The following is an 18,083-nucleotide window of genomic DNA, read 5'->3' as shown; positions in this document are numbered from 1 at the left end:
TATTGTAAATAATGCTGCTATAAATATAGGGGTGTATGTATTTCTTTGAATTAGTGTTGTTTTTGTACTTTTGGGGTAAATACCCAGTAGTGCGATTACTGGATCATAGGGTAGTTCTATTTTTAACTTTTTGAGGAACGTACATACTGTTTTCCACAGTGGCTGCACCAATTTGCATTCCCACTAACAGTGCAAGAGAGTTCCCCTTTCTTCCATAGTAATATTTTTTAATATAGCCTGTATCCTACATGTGTTGTGGTACCTGAATGCTCTGTATCAGAATTTGAGAAGAATTCAGTAGGTTTTTTATTTTTTTTTAAAAGATTTTATTTATTTGAAAGAGAGGGAGTGCACAAGCGGAGGGAGAAGCAGACAGGGAGCCCAAAGCAAGGCAGACACTTAACTGACTGAGCCACCCAGGCGCCCCCTCAATATGGTTAATCAAACATCAAATTAGTCATCTCTTTATAAAATCTCAATCTGAAAAGTGCTATGTGTAGGAACGCCTGGGTGGCTCAGTTGGTTAAGTGTCTGCTTTAGGCTCGGGTCATGATCCCAGGGTCCTGGGATCGAGTTCCGCATTGGGCTCCTTGCTCAGCAGGGAGCCTGCTTCTCCCTCTGCCTGCTGCCCCCCCCCGCCCCCGCTTGGGCCTTGTCTCTCTCTCTCTCTGACAAAATCTTAAAAAAAAAAAAAATTACCATGTGTAGTTATGTGTTTTCATTTTATATATCCTCCTAAAGGCGGCTAGTATTCTGCTGGTCCTAATATATTTATAGTTTGGACTACAAAAACATATTAAATTTAACTCAAATTTCTACACAAAACTTTATTTTTTAGTTTTTCTTTCAAAAATGTTATTTAAATTCAAGTTAGTTCACATATAGTGTGTTATTAGTTTCAGAGGTAGAACTTAGTGATTCATCAGTTGCATGTAATACTCAGTGCTCATTACATCCAGTGCCCTCCTTAATATCCATCACCCAGTTACCCCATCCCTCCACCCACCTCCCCCCCAGCAACCCTCAGACGAAACTTTATTTTTTAATGGACTTTTTAGAGCAGTTATGGTTCACAGAATTGAGCATACAGAGATTTCCCATATCCTCCTGCCCCACACATGCAGTGTTCTGTTAATCAACACCTGCACCAAGGTGGTACAGTGGTTACAGTTGATGTGCCTACACTGAGAATGCATATTTCACAGTTTACTCTAGGGGTCACTCTTTGTTTTTTAATTAACATGTAATATTTGTTTCAGGGGCACACATCTGTGATTCATCAGTCTTACACAATTCACAGCGCTCACCATAGTACATACCCTCCCTAGTGTCCATCACCCATCCACCCCATCTCTCCCACCTAGGGGTTACTCTTGGTGTCATACGTTTTATGAGTTTGGACAGATGGATAATGACATATATCTACCATTCCAGTAACAGAGTGTCTTCACCACCCTCATACTCCTCTGTGCTCTTCCTGGTCCTCCAATCCTCCCCTCAAGCCTTGATTTTTAACATTTAATTTTAAAATGAGCTTGTATTAAGACCTCAGAATTTTGTTTTACACAAATCATTTCAGCCCATCCCTTTCAGTGAAAATAACTATTAGGTAATATTTCTAATAAAAGTAGTTCATCAATACTGTAGAATTGGAGTCAGATGCCTTCATTTTCATGTGTGAAGGCCATCATTTTTTCTTCAGTCTTATACTAACAGGAATTTTTTTATTGCGATGTTGACGAGTAGCATGTTACTTTCAGGTGCATAACAATGATTTGATATTTATGTTTTGAAATGATCACAATAAGTCTAGTTAACATATAGCACCATAGATAAAATTTTTTTACTTGTGATAAGAACTTTTGATATCGACTTAGCAACTGCCAGATATGCAATACAGCATTATTAACTGTGGTCACCACACTGTATATTACATCCTGTGATTGAAATTTTCTTTCTCAGGAGAAATTCTGATCACATCATGATTATTTTCAGTCCCATTCGATTTGATTTAACAAAGAAAAATTCCAACCTAGTCATTTTACCTTAAATGTGGAAGTGGCTGAGTCTACATTTGGATTATTGCCATCATTTGAGTGTGGACTCCTGCGGGACAATCTTCAACTAACTGTAATCTGCACTCAGAAAGGAAGGAGACTTCCTCACACTGCTGCTCTCAGACCTCTTTTTGGCCATTTAATCTCTGGGTTTTATGAGAATATGAATTTATTGAATAACTCAAAACAGTTTAAGCAAAGGTTTAATTATCATTAAGACTATCGACACTCTCTACCTGGTTTCTATGTATATGGTTGACTCTTTTTTTCATTTCTTCCTCTAGTGCATTCCACTCTTTGTTCAACTTGTTTTGGAGAGATTAACCCGAGGAGTCAAAACTAGTGAGCTCCGTACCATGTGTCTTCAGGTTGCAATTGCTGCCTTGTACTACAACCCTGATTTGCTGCTACATACTTTAGAACAAATTCAATTGCCTCACAACCCTGGACCTATAACTGTACAGTTTATAAATCAGTGGATGAATGATACAGATTGTTTTCTTGGGTATGTGTTTTGGATTTTACGCTACATTTCTGTTTCTGGAAAGTTGACTTTTAAAAGTGTATAATAGCATATAGAAAGATAATTTTTTTAAAGAATATTTAGTGTATTAACATAATATTTACTTTTAGAGAATTAAGAATGTGTTTCAGTAGTATAATCTAGTGGAAAGAATACAGTCTGAAAATTAGTTATAGCCTATCCCTACTTGTTTTTGACTTATGTGCTAGCATTATATCTTGAGGCTACAAGAATTAAGTGTCGATCTGATTCAATGACTATTAAGTGTCTGTAGGCAAAAACATTCTAAATGGGGTCAGGTTTCTAAGGAAAATGCCAGTTTGGTAAAGATGTCTTGCCCCAGGATATTGAACCCTGCAGATCTCAGGGGAGCTTGTTCTCAAATATGAGGTCAGAAAGAAGGATTGTTTGTTGTAGCCCAGGTGCTGCCCCAGTGGGAGAGGGTGTCTTTATGTGAAGTACTCTCCTAGTTTTCAAACTTAGGAAAAGTGAGATGCCAAGTAGTAGGTACATGCCCTCCTCCAGTGACTGAACACCTATTCGTGACTATTATGCTAAAATTTCAACTCTGACGATGGCTTACTGGGAGTGTTATACCAAATATAGTAGTCTTGCCATTCTTAATATTTTTAAACCACTTAGAAGAAACAGAAAAATGTATATAATGTATACTGGTCAAATTTTTTCCTTCAGAATCAGATTTTTCTTATCCTATGTTAAAGCAGAGAACATTTAATGGATTTACTTAGAGCCATCAAGTTCACCTTATTATATGCTGAGTTTCTGAATAGCTTTTGGCACCTGTGGTTAGTGTACAGTGTATGTGTTAAGAAACCTTGTAGACCAATCTAATGCAGAAGACAGAGTCTAAATTTTTCCTTTTTCCCGTTAGTTAGGAATTTCATGCTGTCAAATACAGGTGTTCTTGCTTTAATAGAACTTGTATGCCAAGGTCCAGATATAGCATTCATATCATAAATTGATATTATATCAAGATTCACCATATTAATTACAGACTTCTGTAGCTCTTTGATGATAATTGGTTTTTACAAAATTTGATTTATGTAGGATTTCATATGGTACAAAACGGGGGCTAGGATACCTCTGTATAATTCTATTGAATGAACCCTAAAATATTACCTTGGCCATTTTTTCTTGTAGTTTTTTCAATTATCCTCATTTCTCATGAGCACATTTTTTTTCTTTGTAATTTGTAGGCATCATGACCGGAAGATGTGTATAATAGGACTGAGTATCCTTTTGGAACTGCAAAATCGACCTCCTGCAGTAGATGCTGTAGTGGGACAGATTGTACCCTCAATTCTTTTCCTTTTCCTTGGCTTGAAGCAGGTCTGTGCTACCAGGCAACTGGTAAACCGCGAAGATCGCTCAAAAGTGGAGAAGGCTGATATGGAAGAAAACGGTAAAGTCTTCTAATTGCAATGAATGCTAGAATTGATTTTGATTTGAGCATGCATTTTTTTTAAATTTTAGTCTATTTGGAGTCATTAAACAGTTACATTTGGCTTGTTGCACATTTAACAAATATTTTGGGGTGGGTTTACAGGGTTTAGATTTGTTCACTTTCTGACATGTAAGTAATTATTGAACTTAATGAATGTTGTTACGCCCTGGGAAATACAAATGCATTTATAACAGGATCAGATGGTTTTGATAATAAGTTAGCAACCAGTTATTTCATTTTCTTGTTTGTGCCGACAGTGTCAGTGAAGTCAGCAGCATGAATTAAATGAGCCATTAGTTAAGAGCAGAAGTGACAGCATAGCAGATTAATAGAGAGTGCCTGATATGTTTGTTTTTTAATGGTTCTTAATCAAACTATATTTGGGAGATACTTATGGTTTATGTATTAATAAATTTAGAATAAAGTATACAAATGAAGGTTATTTGCTTAATTGAGAGTCAGAATAAGATTGTTAGAGTCAAGGATATTAGATCTTTATTTAATGATACTGCAGAAAACTACTTACTTGGGTCCAGGAAATAACATTATCCAACACCAAATGGAGTTTTTCCTCTTTTGGTTAAAAACAGACATTTCTTTAAATGAGAAAAATCAGAACTTATGGAAAACATACATCTTTATTTTTGATGCTAAATTCTATGATTTTGGTGACTGTAGATTTAAAATATTTTACATTTAATTGGCATCATCCTGGTTTGTTCATGTACAAGGAATGGTACCAGTCCCTAACCCCTAAAACTGCGCACATCTTCTGATCTGATTTTTCTTTCTCTCAAAATAAAATTTAAAAGAGAGAGAGCATGTGCACGTGTGCTGAGGGGAGGGGCAGAGGCAGAGGGAAAATCCTAAGCAGGCTCCTTGCCCAGCTTGGAGCCTGATGTGGGGCTCAGTCTCTCAACCCTGAGATCATGACCTGAACTGAAATCGAGAGTCAGACACTTAGCCAACTGAGCCACCCAAGCACCTCTATTTTGTTTTTCTGAATACCACGTAGAACTTTTGCAGTAATGCTTCTTTATTAGAAGGGTTTTGTTTTTTGCTAAGTGTAGGTCAACAATTACAGAATTCCTTTTTTCAGAATGTTATGTTCTCTAATTTTTTGTTTTGTAAACTGTTGGTCTATAACTAATATGACTTGAGAAAAACTTTCCTAGTACTTTCCCAGATTTTCCTGTTGAATTTCCACTGAAGTATAGAATGATTAATTAGGAAAGGAATTTCTTGCTCTTTGTAATTATACCTTTGCCATTTATACACACACACACGCACACACACACACACACACACACAATGATCAAAACTAGGGTTTCTTGCCTTACCCCTAAAACTGCTTCACAGTTTAATTCAGGTGCTTCAGTGTGGTATGTTTACAGAACTATTATTTTTGGAGTAATATTGCCTAGTTTGGGTTTACTCTAGCTCTTTCCCTTTTAGGTTGATTTTGTTCTGCATTTACTGTCTTCTGGTTATTTACAGTATTGGGCTAACTGCTTAAAACAGATTGTCACTGAAAATAAAACAATCCATGATGATATACAATTCAGCTCTCAACTTTTCACCCCACATGTAGCTAATTTTTCTTTCTGTATTTTTCTGTTTCTGTTAGCAGGGATGATCTCATTTGAGCACTTCTAAGCAGTTCATAATCAATTTAGGTGACTGTTAAGAGACCATAACATTCTTGGGGTGCCTGGGTGGCTCAGTCGTTAAGCGTCTGTCTTCGGCACAGGTCATGGTCCCAGGGTCCTGGGATCGAGTCCCGCATCGGGCTCCCTGCTCAGCGGGAAGCCTGCTTCTCCCTCTCCACTCCCCCTGCTTGTGTTCCCTCTCTAGCTGTGTCTCTCTCTGTCAAATAAAATCTTAAAAAAAATAAGACCAGATTTTCAGTGGGAGGTCATTGTTATTTATTTATTTAAGATTATTTATTTATTTGAGAGGGAGAGAGAATGAGAGATAGAGAGCACGAGAGGGAAGAGGGTCAGAGGGAGAAGCAGACTCCCTGCCGAGCAGGGAGTCCGATGTGGGACTCCATCCCCAGGACCCCAGGATCATGACCTGAGCCGAAGGCAGTCACTTAACCACCTGAGCCACCCAGGCGCCCGGTCATTGTTATTTAAAACACATGCACTGACCATACACTTGTCTTTTTTTTTTTTTTTTGACAGAAAAGTCAATTTGGGACTTTGATTAAATAGCATTTTTGTATTAAAGAGTATGAGGCAGCCATGGAAAAACAGTAGTAATGTCCAGCAGACTTTAGATTTAGGGATACTTGGAAATTGTTTTTAGTGAGGAGGATAAAGTCATTTTCAATTTAGCAAACTACGGTAAAGGTTTATTTTTAGCATTTCATGTAAAAATAGGTGGTAATTTTCCCATTTCCAGAATGTTTTGTCCTTTTGTGTTTTCATTCCTCTTAAATAATTAATGGGTTCACAGAGGAGATTTCAAGTGATGAAGAGGAGACAAACGTAACCGCTCAAGCGGTGCAGTCCAATAACGGAAGAGCGGAGGCAGAGGAGGAGGAGGAGGACGACTGGGATGAAGAAGTGTTGGAGGAGACTGCCCTTGAGGGATTCAGCACTCCGCTTGACCTTGACAGCAGTGTGGATGAATATCAGTTTTTTACACAAGCTCTGCTAAGTATGTCTTTACTCCCTAACCCTTCAGATATTTTCTCTAAAGTCTACCTTAATTTCCTTTGGTTAGAAGTTGTTTTGGGATCTGCCCAAAATTGGTTTAGATGTTAAATTTGGTTTTAGTTGTGTTGAGTTTGTGGTAAGCTGTCCACATGGAAAAACCTGGGAGGCTCGAGGGCTGGTTTTGCCTAAAGCACCAATTTGAGTTCTCGGTCGGGGAGCGGTATTGAAGCTGCAGGTACTCTGAGAAGCTGGAGGAAAATGGCAGCACCTGAGTAGAGGTGTGTGCCAAGATTTGGAGTTTAGGGTGCATAGTTAGTAAACCCTCAGGAGGAAGAGAATGGCGAAGGAGGCAGAGACCTGGGCAAAGCAGAGATTGGCAGTGTGTTAACCATCCTCTGATCGTCCCACGTGGTTGGATACAGAGTGCGTATTTTTGTTTCGTAAACTGGGGGTTTACAAAAATAGTCCTTTGCCGGAGTAAGTTTTACCACCTTGTGTTTGTGATGGTGTTGTACTCTCTTACTGTCTGCAGTCAGCTCATCGTACTTTTATTATCATGGCACTAGACTCTCTTTCTTCTTCTACACCCGCCTCCCCCGCCCCACCCTCCCGTGCAACAGCTGTGCAGAATCGGGATGCTGCCTGGTACCAGCTCCTCATGGCACCGCTCAGTGAGGACCAGAGGAGGGCGCTGCAGGAGGTGTACACCCTGGCAGAGCACCGGAGGACAGTGGCAGGTCAGCTCACCAGATCTCCACACTGGAGTGCACATGTCCGTGTGCCAATAGTCAGCCTTATTCATGTGTTTTGTGGCACCTGAAGGCTGTTTTAAAAATTGTTACAGGCCAACCTTTCAGGATAATAATGAATTATTATTGTATGATTTTTAAAAAATTTTCTTTTTAATCACTTGTGCTATCTTAGCTCTGCAAAATCCTGTGCATTAGTATGTGTCTTTTAGTGGTGGTGTTATTCATGAGTACTTACCCTATATTTTAGAGCCCAAGTTAAGACATAAAGGTGGGGATGCATCTTGCTGAGGGAGAGTTAGTCAGTTGGATCACCCATCTAAACATCTTAACCCCAGATAGACTGAAGGTACTTCATGAGTTCTTGCAAGGAGCTTGTCTTCCTGGAAATGAAACACTCTTCATTTCTTTTTGCTGGGCTTTACATGTTGGTGATTCTTGTTGATTTTCAGTTTTTTGACCTGGAGAAATTATTTTATTATTGTAGTCACTCCTAGAAAACCAGTGGAAAAGATTTTGTACTTACAAAAATATTTTAGTGGAAAACATCGTGGAACAGGCCCCTGGGACTTAGAGCCAAAGTTCTGCATGGACTTCAGCCCTGCGTAGTCTGTGTCAGTCCCTGATAGAATTCTGGGCACACTTCCAACAGTAGACTATGGAACTATTAAAACACAACTTTGAGACTTGTTTTCATTTTGCTTATTTTTACTGGAAGTTGAGATAGGGGAGGTAAAGTCTTTTTAGCAGTTTTTCTGTGGATAGCAAACATAAAGGTTAATGCTCAGGGACTTCGGGAGGGGGGAGATGACAGAGCAGGAGGACCCTACACTCACCTCATCTCACAGATACAACTAGATAACACTCACATCAGGGTAAATAACCCAGAGAATGACTCGAAGACTGGCAGAACAGACTCCACAACAAAATGTAGAGAAGAGTCCACATCAAAGAGGATAGGAAGGGCAGAGATGCAGTGGGGAGCAAAACGGACCATGGGTCTGTCCACTGGTGGGAGGGACCTGCAGGCATGGAGAGGGGAGAGAAACATACTCTCATACTGTGAGCCTGCATGCAAATTTGGCTTTGAAAACCAGAGGGGCTGAATTTCATGAGTTCTTACAACCAGTGTGGCTTACAGCCTAGAACTTTAAAAAAGCAGGTTCAGTTCCGGGAGAGCCTTGAGGGCTATAGAAAACTGAGTTCCCACCCCCACTGCACAACAAACAGCCTACAGACATAGAGCATAGTGGCAGCACTTTGAAAAAGGCCTGGGGCTTACAGGAGGGAGATTTATTTACTAATCTCAAAGTATGTCCCAGAGGGATAGAGATTACTGGAAGACTCCACCAGGAACAAAGTTGCTGGTGGGTGCCATTCCCCTTCCTCACTCTCCCTCCGCCGCCCTCCAGCATAAACACTCACATACCTGCAGGAGCCAGCCTAGAGCTGGCTAGTTTGCTTACATTATGTACCCAGCCTTTTCAGCGGGGCCTGCCTCAGGCCTGGTGTTGTGGGTCCCCTTCCCCAGAAGACTAGTGCAAACCTTGCCAACACTGTGTCTCTCCACTGTGCACGCTGTGGGGTCTCAGTTGCAGTAGCGGTGGCCAGTCTTATTAAAACCGTGCACCCTGCCTGTGTGTGCCTTGTGGATTGGCCTGGTCTCAGAGACGGGGACACATCTCCTCTGGCAGAGTTTTAACCTTGTTAAAACTGCATGCTCCACCCATTACTTTCAAAACAAGATATGTAGCTGAATTTCCTAACAGAAACACACACAGAAAGTTAGACAAAATGAGGAGACCAGAGGCATGTGTCCCAAATAAAAGAGCAGGACAAAACAATAGACAAAAGACACCCTAAGCATAACAGAGGTAAGTAATATGCCTGATAGAGAATTTAAAGTAACCACCATACAGATACTTACTGGACTTGAGAAAACAGTGGAACATTTCAGTGAGATCTTTAACAAAGAGAAAACATTGAAAACCAACAGAGATGAAGAACATGATAATTGAAATTAAAAATACACTAAATGGAACAAATAGACTAGGGGAAGCAGAACAGATTAGCAACCTGGAGGACAGAGTGATGGAAAGTAATCAAGTTGAGCAGGTGAGGGGAAAACAAATTCTGTAAAATGAAAACTTAGGGAACTCAGTGTCCCCCTCAGGCATAATAACATTTGCTTATAGGGATCCCAGGAAAAGGAGAGAGAAAAGGAGGCAGAAAATTTATTTGAAGAAATAATAGCTGGAAAGTTCCTTAATTTGGAGAAGGAAGTAGAAATCCAGATCCAAGAGGTACAGACATCCCCAAACAAAATCAAAGAAGGTCCATTCCAAGACACATAATAATTACAATGGCAGGGGTGCCTGGGTGGCTCAGTCGTTAACCGTCTGCCTTTGGCTCAGGTCATGGTCCCAGGGTCCTGGGATTGAGCCCCACATTGGGCTCCCTGCTCAGCGGGAAGCCTGCTTCTCCCTCTCCCTCTGCCCCTGCTTGTGTTCCCTCTCTCGCTGTGTCTCTCTCTGTCAAATAAATAAAATCTTAAAAAAAAAAAAAATTACAATGGCAAAAAGTGGTGATAGAGAATTTTAAAAGCAGCAAGAGAAAAGAACAAAGTTATGTACAAGGCTGTACAAAAATCTAGTGGATTTTTCAGCAGAAACTTTGCAGGCCAGACATATTCAAATGCCTGAAGGAAAATATCTGCAACCAAAAATACTCTATCTGGTAAGGCTATTATTCAGAATAGAAGGAGAGATAAAGTGTTTTCCAGACAAAAGTTAAAAGAATTCATGACCACTAAACCAGCACTACAAGAAATGTTAGTGGAAAACAAAAACCATGAATAATCAAAGTAGGAAGCACAAAAGAAATGAAAATAAGCATATCTGTAAAAACCAGTCAAGGGACTCACAAAGTAAAAGGAAATGAAGTATGACACCATAGACCTAAAATATGGGAGTTGGGGGGGAGGGACAAGTGTAAAGAGTAGGTTCAAACTTATGTGACCATCAGCTTAATAAAGACTGTTATATGGGACGCCTGGGCAGCTCAGTCGTTAAGTGTCTGCCTTCGGCTTGGGTCATGATCCCAGGGTCCTGGGATTGAGCTCTGCATCGGGCTCCCTGCTTGGCGGGAAGCCTGCTTCTCCCTCTCCCACTCCCCCTGTTTGTGTTCCTGCTCTAGCTATCTCTCTCTCTCTGTCAAATAAATAAATCTTAAAAAAAAATCCTTAAAAAAAGACTGCTATATGCAGAATATATTGTATACAAACCTAATGGTAACCACAAATTAAAAACCAGTCTCGATATACCAAAAATAAAGACAAAAGAATCCAAGTAGATCACTAAAGAAAGCCAACTTATGGGGAGAGGAGAGCAAGGGAAGAAAGGAATGGAGAAGAACCTCAAAAACAACCAAAACCAAGTAACAAAATGGCAGTAAAAACATACCTATAAATAACTACTATGAATGTAAATGGACTAAATTCTCCAGTCAAAAGACAAAGGGTGATGGAATGGATAAACAAGACCCATATATATGCTGTGTAGAAGAGATTCATTTCAGACCTAAAGACACATGGAGACTGAAAGTGAAGGAATGGAAAAACAATTATGAAAAGAAGGGGAGGGTAGCAATACTTAATATTGGACAAAATGACCTTAAAACAAACATTGTTACAAGAGACAAAGAAGGACCTACCTAATCATAAAGGGAACAATCTAACAGGATATAACAATTTTAAATATTTATGACCTGCCATGGGAACTCCCAAATACATAAAGCAGCTATTAACGAACAAAGAAAGAAATCGATAGGAATACAATAGGGGACTTTAACACCCCACTTACATCAATGGATAGATCAAAAGAAAATCAAGAAGGAAGGAGTGGCTTTAAAGGACACATTGGATCAGATGGATCTAACAGATATATTCAGAACATTCCATCCTAAAACAGCAGTGTGCACATGGAACATTCTCCATAATACATCACATGTTAGGCCACAAAGCAAGTCTCAACAAATTCAAAAAAGATATACCATGCATCTTTTCTGAACATAACACTATGAAAGTAGAAATCAACCGCAAGAAAAAACCTGGAAAGAACACAAATACATGGAGATTAAATAACATGCTAGTAAACAATGAATGATTTCTTGGTTGACCCAAAGAAGAAATAAAAAAAGATACATGTAAACAAATGAAAATGGAAACACAATGGTCCAAGATTGTTGGGAGCAACAAAAGCCATTCTAAGAAGGAAGTTTATAGCAGCAACACAGGCCTACCTCAAGAATCAAGAAAAATCTTAAACAACCTAACTTACACCTGAGGGAGCAAGAAAAAGAACAAACAAATCCCCAAACCAGGAAAATGAAGGAAATAATGATTAGAGCAGAAGTGAATGATATAGAAACTAAAATATAGAACAGATCAATGAAATCAGGAGCTGGTTCTTTGAAAAGATCAACAAAATTGACAAACCTTTAGCCAGATTCATAGAGAGAGGACTCAAACAAAATCATAAATGGAAGAAGAGTAATAACAACCAAAACCACAGAAATACAAAGGATTGTAAGAGAATGGTATAAAAAATTATATGCCATCAAATTGGATAACCTAGAAGAAATGGATAAATCCCTAGAAACATATAATCTCCCCAAACTGAACCAGCAAGAAATAGAATATTTGAACAGACTAATTATCAACAGTGAAATTGAATCAGTAATCAAAAGACTCCCAACAAACAGTCCAGGACCAGATGGCTTCACAGGTGAATTTTAACCAAACATTTAAAGAAGAGTTAATACCTGTTCTTAAACTTTTCCAAAAAATAGAAGAGGAAGAAAATTTCCAAATTCATTCTATGAGGCCAACATAACTGTGATACCAAAATGAAATAAAGGTACCACAAAAAAGAACTACAAGGCCAATATCTCTGATGAACATGGATGCAAAAATCATCAACAAAGTGTTATTAGCACATTAAATCTAACAATACGTTAAAAAAATCATTTAGCACAATCAAGTGGGATTTATTCCCACGATGCAAGAGTGGTTCAGTATTCACAAATCAATCAGTGGCATACATTACATCAGTAAGAGAAAGGATAAAAACCATACGATCATTTCATTAGATGCAGAAAAAGCATTTGACAAAGTACAGCATCCATTCATAATAATAACCCTCAACAAAGTTGCAGGTGGAACAGAGCTCAACATAATAAAAACTCTGTATGAAAAATCCACAGCTAACATCATACTCAATGGTGAAAAAGTGAGAGCTTTTCCCATAAGGTCAAGAACAAGACAAGGATGTCCACTCTCACCACTTTTACTCAACATAGTACTGGAAGTTCTATCCACAGCAATCATGCAAGAAAAAGGAATAAAAGGCATCCAAATTGGTGAGGAGGAAGTAAAACTTTCACTATTTGCATATATATGTATATATATATGGAAAACTCTAAAGACTCCATCAAAAAATTACTAGAACTGATAAATGAATTCAGTAAGGTCACAGGATACAAAATTAATGTACAGAAAACCTAATAATGAAGTAGCAGCAAGAGAAATTAAGAAAACAATCCCATTTACAATTGCACCAAAAAGAATAAAATACCTAGGAATAAACTTGACCAAGGAGGTAAAAGACCTGTACTTTGAAAAATGTAAAACATTAATGAAAGAAACTGAAGATGACACAAATGGAAAGATACTCCATGCTCATGGATTGGAAGAATTACTATTGTTAAAATGTCTATACTACCTAAAGCAGTCTACAGATTTTTTTTTTTAAGATTTTATTTATTTTTTCCTTTTTGCTTACTGTTGTACTACTGGTTCTTTTTTTTTTATTATGTTAATCACCATACATTACATCATTAGTTTTTGATGTAGTGTTCCATGATTCATTGTTTGCGTATAACACCCAGTGCTCCATTCAGTACGTGCCCTCTTTAATACCCATCACCAGGCTGACCCACCCCCCTCCCCTCTAGAACCCTCAGTTTGTTTTTCAGAGTCCATCGTCTCTCATGGTTCGTCTCCCCCTTCATTCTTCCCTTCCTGCTATCTTTTTTTTTTTTAACATATAATGTATTATTTGTTTCAGAGGTACAGGTCTGTGATTCATCAGTCTCACACAATTCACAGTGCTCACCATAGCACATACCCTCCCCAGTGTCTATCACCCAGCCACCCCATCCCTCCCACCCTCCACCACTCCAGCAACCCTCAGTTTGTTTATTTGACAGAGAGAGACACAGCAAGAGAGGGAATACAAGCAGGGGGAGTGGGAGAGGGAGAAGCAGGCCTCCCACTGAGCAGGGAGCCCGATGCCAGGCTCGATCCCAGGACCCTGGGACCACGACCTGAGCTGAAGGCATACGCCTAATGACTGAGCCACCCAGGTGCCCCAAGCAATCTACAGATTTAATGCAATCCCTATCAAAATACCATCAGCATTTTTCACAGAACTAGGAAAAACAATCTTAAAATTTGTATAAAACCACAAAAGACTCCCAAGTAGTCAAAGCAGTCTTGAAAAAGAACAAAACTGGACGTATCACAATTCCAGATTTCAAGGTGTACTACAAAGCTGTAATCATCAAGACAGTATGGTACTGGCACAAAAATAGACACACAGATCAATGGAACAGAACAGAGAGTGTAGAAATGGACCCACAATTATATGGTAATTAATATATGACAAAGGAGGCAAGAATATGCAATGGAAAAGAGTCTTTTCAACAGTGGTTTTGGGAAAACCCAACCATTTTCTTAAACCATACACAAAAATAAACTCAAAATGGATTAAGGACATAAATGTGAGCTCTGGAACCTTAAACTGCTAGAAGAGAGCAAAGGCAGTAATTTCTCTGACATCAGCCATAACAACATCTTTTTAGATAGGTCTCCTGAGGTAGGGAAACAAAAACAAAATAAACTGTTGGGACTACATCATAGTGAAAAGCTTCTGTACAGTAAAGGAAACAACCAACAAAACTAAAAGAAACTATGGAATGGGAGAAGAGATTTGCAAATGACAGTCTAATAAGGGGTTAGTATCCAAAATGTATAAAGAATTTATACAACTCAACAGCCAAAAAACAATCCAATTAAAAAATGGGCAGAAGACGCGAATAGACATTTGTCTAAAGACATACAGATGGCCAACAGACACGTGAAAATATGCTCAACATCACTCATCATAGAGAAATGCAAATCAAAACCACAATGAAATATCATCTTACACCTGTCAGAAAATCAACAAACAAGGAACAAGTGCTGGTGAGGATGTGTAGAGAAGGGAACCCTTGTACACTTTTGAAAGAAATGCAAATTAGAAATTTGGAATTTCAAAATTCCACTGTGGAAGACAGTATGGAGGTGCCCCAAAAAGTTAAAGATAGAACTACCATGTGATCCAATAATTGCAGTACTGGGCATTTACCCAAAGAATACAAAAATACTAATTTGAAGAGATAGATGTACCCCTATGTTTACTGCAGCATTATATACAATAGCCAAATTTTGGAAACAGCCCAGGTGTCTTTCGGTAGATGAATGGATAAAGAAGATGGTGTGTGTGTGTGTGTGTGTGTGTGTGTGTGTGTGTGTGTGTGTACACACAATAGAATATTATTCAGCTATAAATAAGAATGAAATCCTGTCATTTGTAACAGTATGGATGGATCTAGAGATATAATGCTAAGCAAATAAGCCAGTCAGATAGAGACAAATACCATATGATCTCACTCCTCTGTGGAATTTAAGAAACAAAACAAATGAACAAAGGGGAAAACAAGAGAGACAAACCAAAAAACTGACTCTTAACTATTCTTAACTATAGAGAACAAACAGATGGTTAGTTACTAGAAGGGAGGTGGGTGGGGGGAACGGGAAATAGGTGAAAGGGTTTAGGAGTACACTTATCTTGATGAGCACTGAGTAATATATGGAAGTGTTAAATCACTATATGGTACACCTGAAACTAATATAACACTGTATGTTGTTAAGTACACTAGAATTGAAACAAAAGGCGAATGCTCAGTTGGGCAGAATAGCTAATATCATGAGTCACATGCCTTCACAATGCTAAGTATAAAGAAATGAAGCTCATTTGAGGTTATTTCCAACTTTGTCACCTTAAATACTCTTCTCCCCCCCCCCCCTTCTCTTGGCAAATGCTAGAGGCAAAGAAGAAGATTGAACAACAGGGAGGCTTCACCTTTGAAAACAAAGGAGTTCTCTCCGCATTTAACTTTGGGACTGTGCCCAGCAACAACTGAAAGAGGGAACATCAGCCTACCAAATGTCATCACTACATTTTACTTCACCAGGGGAATGTGAAGGTCAAGGGGAGGGACAGAGTGGGCTGTGCCGGTTAACTCTGGCATTAGGCAGCACTTTTATCCACTGCCTCTTCCACTTTGAACTTTCTCCCCCCGAAATATATATTCTCAGCAGCTACTGTAATGTATGAAATTCAAGGAAAACAAAATCAGTGGACTGAAGAGGACAAATCATATTCTCCAAAGGATGAATGACCAAGGTGGTTTTAGAGGACTGAATTGAATTGCACGTCTCAGGTTTTTGCCATGCAGAATCAGTGGATTTATGCGGATAACAGTGCCTTCTGTTGTACATGAATTATCTGAAAAATTTTTTTGGAGTGCATTGCAATTTTTTTTAAAGCATAAAACATATTTCTAGATATAATGTAAACCTTGGCTATATGTTGACTTATTCTGCATTTTACTATGTGAATTTACTGTTAGGCAGTTAGCTACAAGTCACTCTGGTTTCAAAAACATCACCGCTCGCCTCGCTCACCCTGCTGCTGGGGGCTGTCTTCAGGGGTTGTAAAATATGCACTGGCTCTGGTTTTTCATCAGATGTTTTGTGGCTTTCCTAATAAGTGTCTTATTCCCTCTTCCATCATATTTTGAGCTCTGAAAGAGGTGGTATTTTTTTGGAGTCAGCAAATATGAATATAAATTTCATTTTTAACGTGGTAAGTTCAGGACTCAAAAGTTTCTTGGCAGCAAGTGGCAGGAACTCTTTAGTCACTGGAATTAACAGTAAGTCCGAGTGTATTCTGAATCATGTACTTAATTATGTAATGAATTGATAATTATACTAAAGCACATTGAACCCTTAGGAGAAGGGTGCTACATAAGCACGTGGTCTTTCCAGATAGGGGCTTGCATTTTCAACAGTGTATCATTCCAGCTCTATTGGACCTGGGTCCAAAACATTTTCTAACAAAATTTTTTATCTAGGATAAAGAGCCAAATGAATTTAACTTCTACTTTTCACACATCTGAATTTTCTCCTACCTAATTCATTCTAGCCTTTATTATAGCTAAGTTCAGCTTGTTATATTTTTCACGGGTTGGGATGTTGGTCAGCTGCCCTCTTGGATGGTAATGATGCCTATAGGAAATATAGCAGATGGAGGTTATGGCTGTTTTTCTGAACAAATTCAAGACTAAAACATGGATCATAGTGTTTTCATACAGTAAAGTGAAAGTGTATTTTCAAAACCTAATGTATTACTGGATGTGATACAGTTTTCTGTTTTTGTGAAATGTCTGCAGCTTATATTTCCCCTCAGTGACTGGAGGAATTTTCTCCAGGTGCTTCCTATATTACCATCCCTTGTTAATATTAACTCTTTTTAGAAGTTTAGGTTATTTAAGTAGTTTTTACAGAAGTAGCCTAAGAAGCCATGAGTTTCAGAGTTAAAGGATCCCTTGCTTTCCTCTGTCCCTCCTCCCAAGGCATTGTTATTGAATGTACCAGCTGGCAGAAGAGAAAGATGGCTCTGGGGGACATTTTAGATATCTTAAGCTTTGAAACTCTTCTTATTCTCCCCATGTCCAAAATGGTTTATTTTAACATAAATAATATGCCTTCACACTGGATTGTAAAAGGCATGTGATTTTATTTTTGTGAGGTATTGTTTTCTGCAGTATTAAAGGGAAAGAGATGTTAATGTGTATCATCCTATCTTGTTTTTGAAGCCAGGGTAGTTGTATAATTTTGTTACCAGCAGTGCTAACCTGAATGTGATCTGGTTACCTTGGAAATGCAGGAACTTATATGAATGTACTGTAAAATAAAACACGGACTGATTCCCAGGATTCTGAACCTCTGTCTGAAATGTTTTCTAAAATGTGGTGGTGCTTTAAGCAGGTGATCAAAATCCATCAGGGGCGCCTGGGTGGCTCAGTTGGTTAAGCAACTGCCTTTGGCTCAGGTCATGATCCTGGAGTCCTGGGATCGAGTCCCACATCGGGCTTCCTGCTCAGGGAGTCTGCTTCTCCCTCTCGTGCTTTCTATCTCTCATTCTCTCTCTCTCTCAAATAAATAAATAAAATCTTAAAAAAAAATCCATCAGTATGTTTTCTTGATTTTGGGGGGAGGTGGAGCAAGGTAGCTGTTGGCTTGGGAGGGTAAGAAGGGTTCATTAGGAGAAGCTAGAGTGGAGAGTGGTTGGGAGCTAGGGCCTATCTCATAAATCGTGTCCCAATGAGAAAGACAAATGCTCTGAAAAAGCAAAGGTCATTAAAGCCACATTAGGACCTTGAAGGAAAATAAAAAAGGTG

At 38.9% G+C, this 18,083-nt stretch overlaps 1 protein-coding gene across 1 annotated transcript in view; it reads left to right on the top strand.

Annotated features, from left to right (window-relative positions):
• Nucleotides 1-17,625, top strand: part of IPO8 (importin 8) — a 73,749-nt gene extending 56,124 nt beyond the window's left edge. Inside the window, exons 21-25 of the mRNA XM_028113228.2 lie at nt 2,342-2,562; nt 3,798-4,003; nt 6,506-6,709; nt 7,329-7,445; nt 15,664-17,625. Of these exons, the coding sequence (XP_027969029.1) occupies nt 2,342-2,562; nt 3,798-4,003; nt 6,506-6,709; nt 7,329-7,445; nt 15,664-15,761 (846 nt within the window). The 3' untranslated portion in view covers nt 15,762-17,625. The remainder of the gene's footprint in view (nt 1-2,341; nt 2,563-3,797; nt 4,004-6,505; nt 6,710-7,328; nt 7,446-15,663) is intronic.
• The last annotated feature ends 458 nt before the right edge of the window (nt 17,626-18,083 follow it).

Source organism: Eumetopias jubatus, unplaced genomic scaffold (assembly GCF_037043125.1).
Source record: "Eumetopias jubatus isolate StellerSeaLion01/CBP00866 unplaced genomic scaffold, mEumJub1_p1.0 scaffold_8, whole genome shotgun sequence".
Lineage (NCBI taxonomy): Eukaryota > Metazoa > Chordata > Mammalia > Carnivora > Otariidae > Eumetopias > Eumetopias jubatus.
This window is presented reverse-complemented; position numbering and strand designations above follow the sequence as displayed.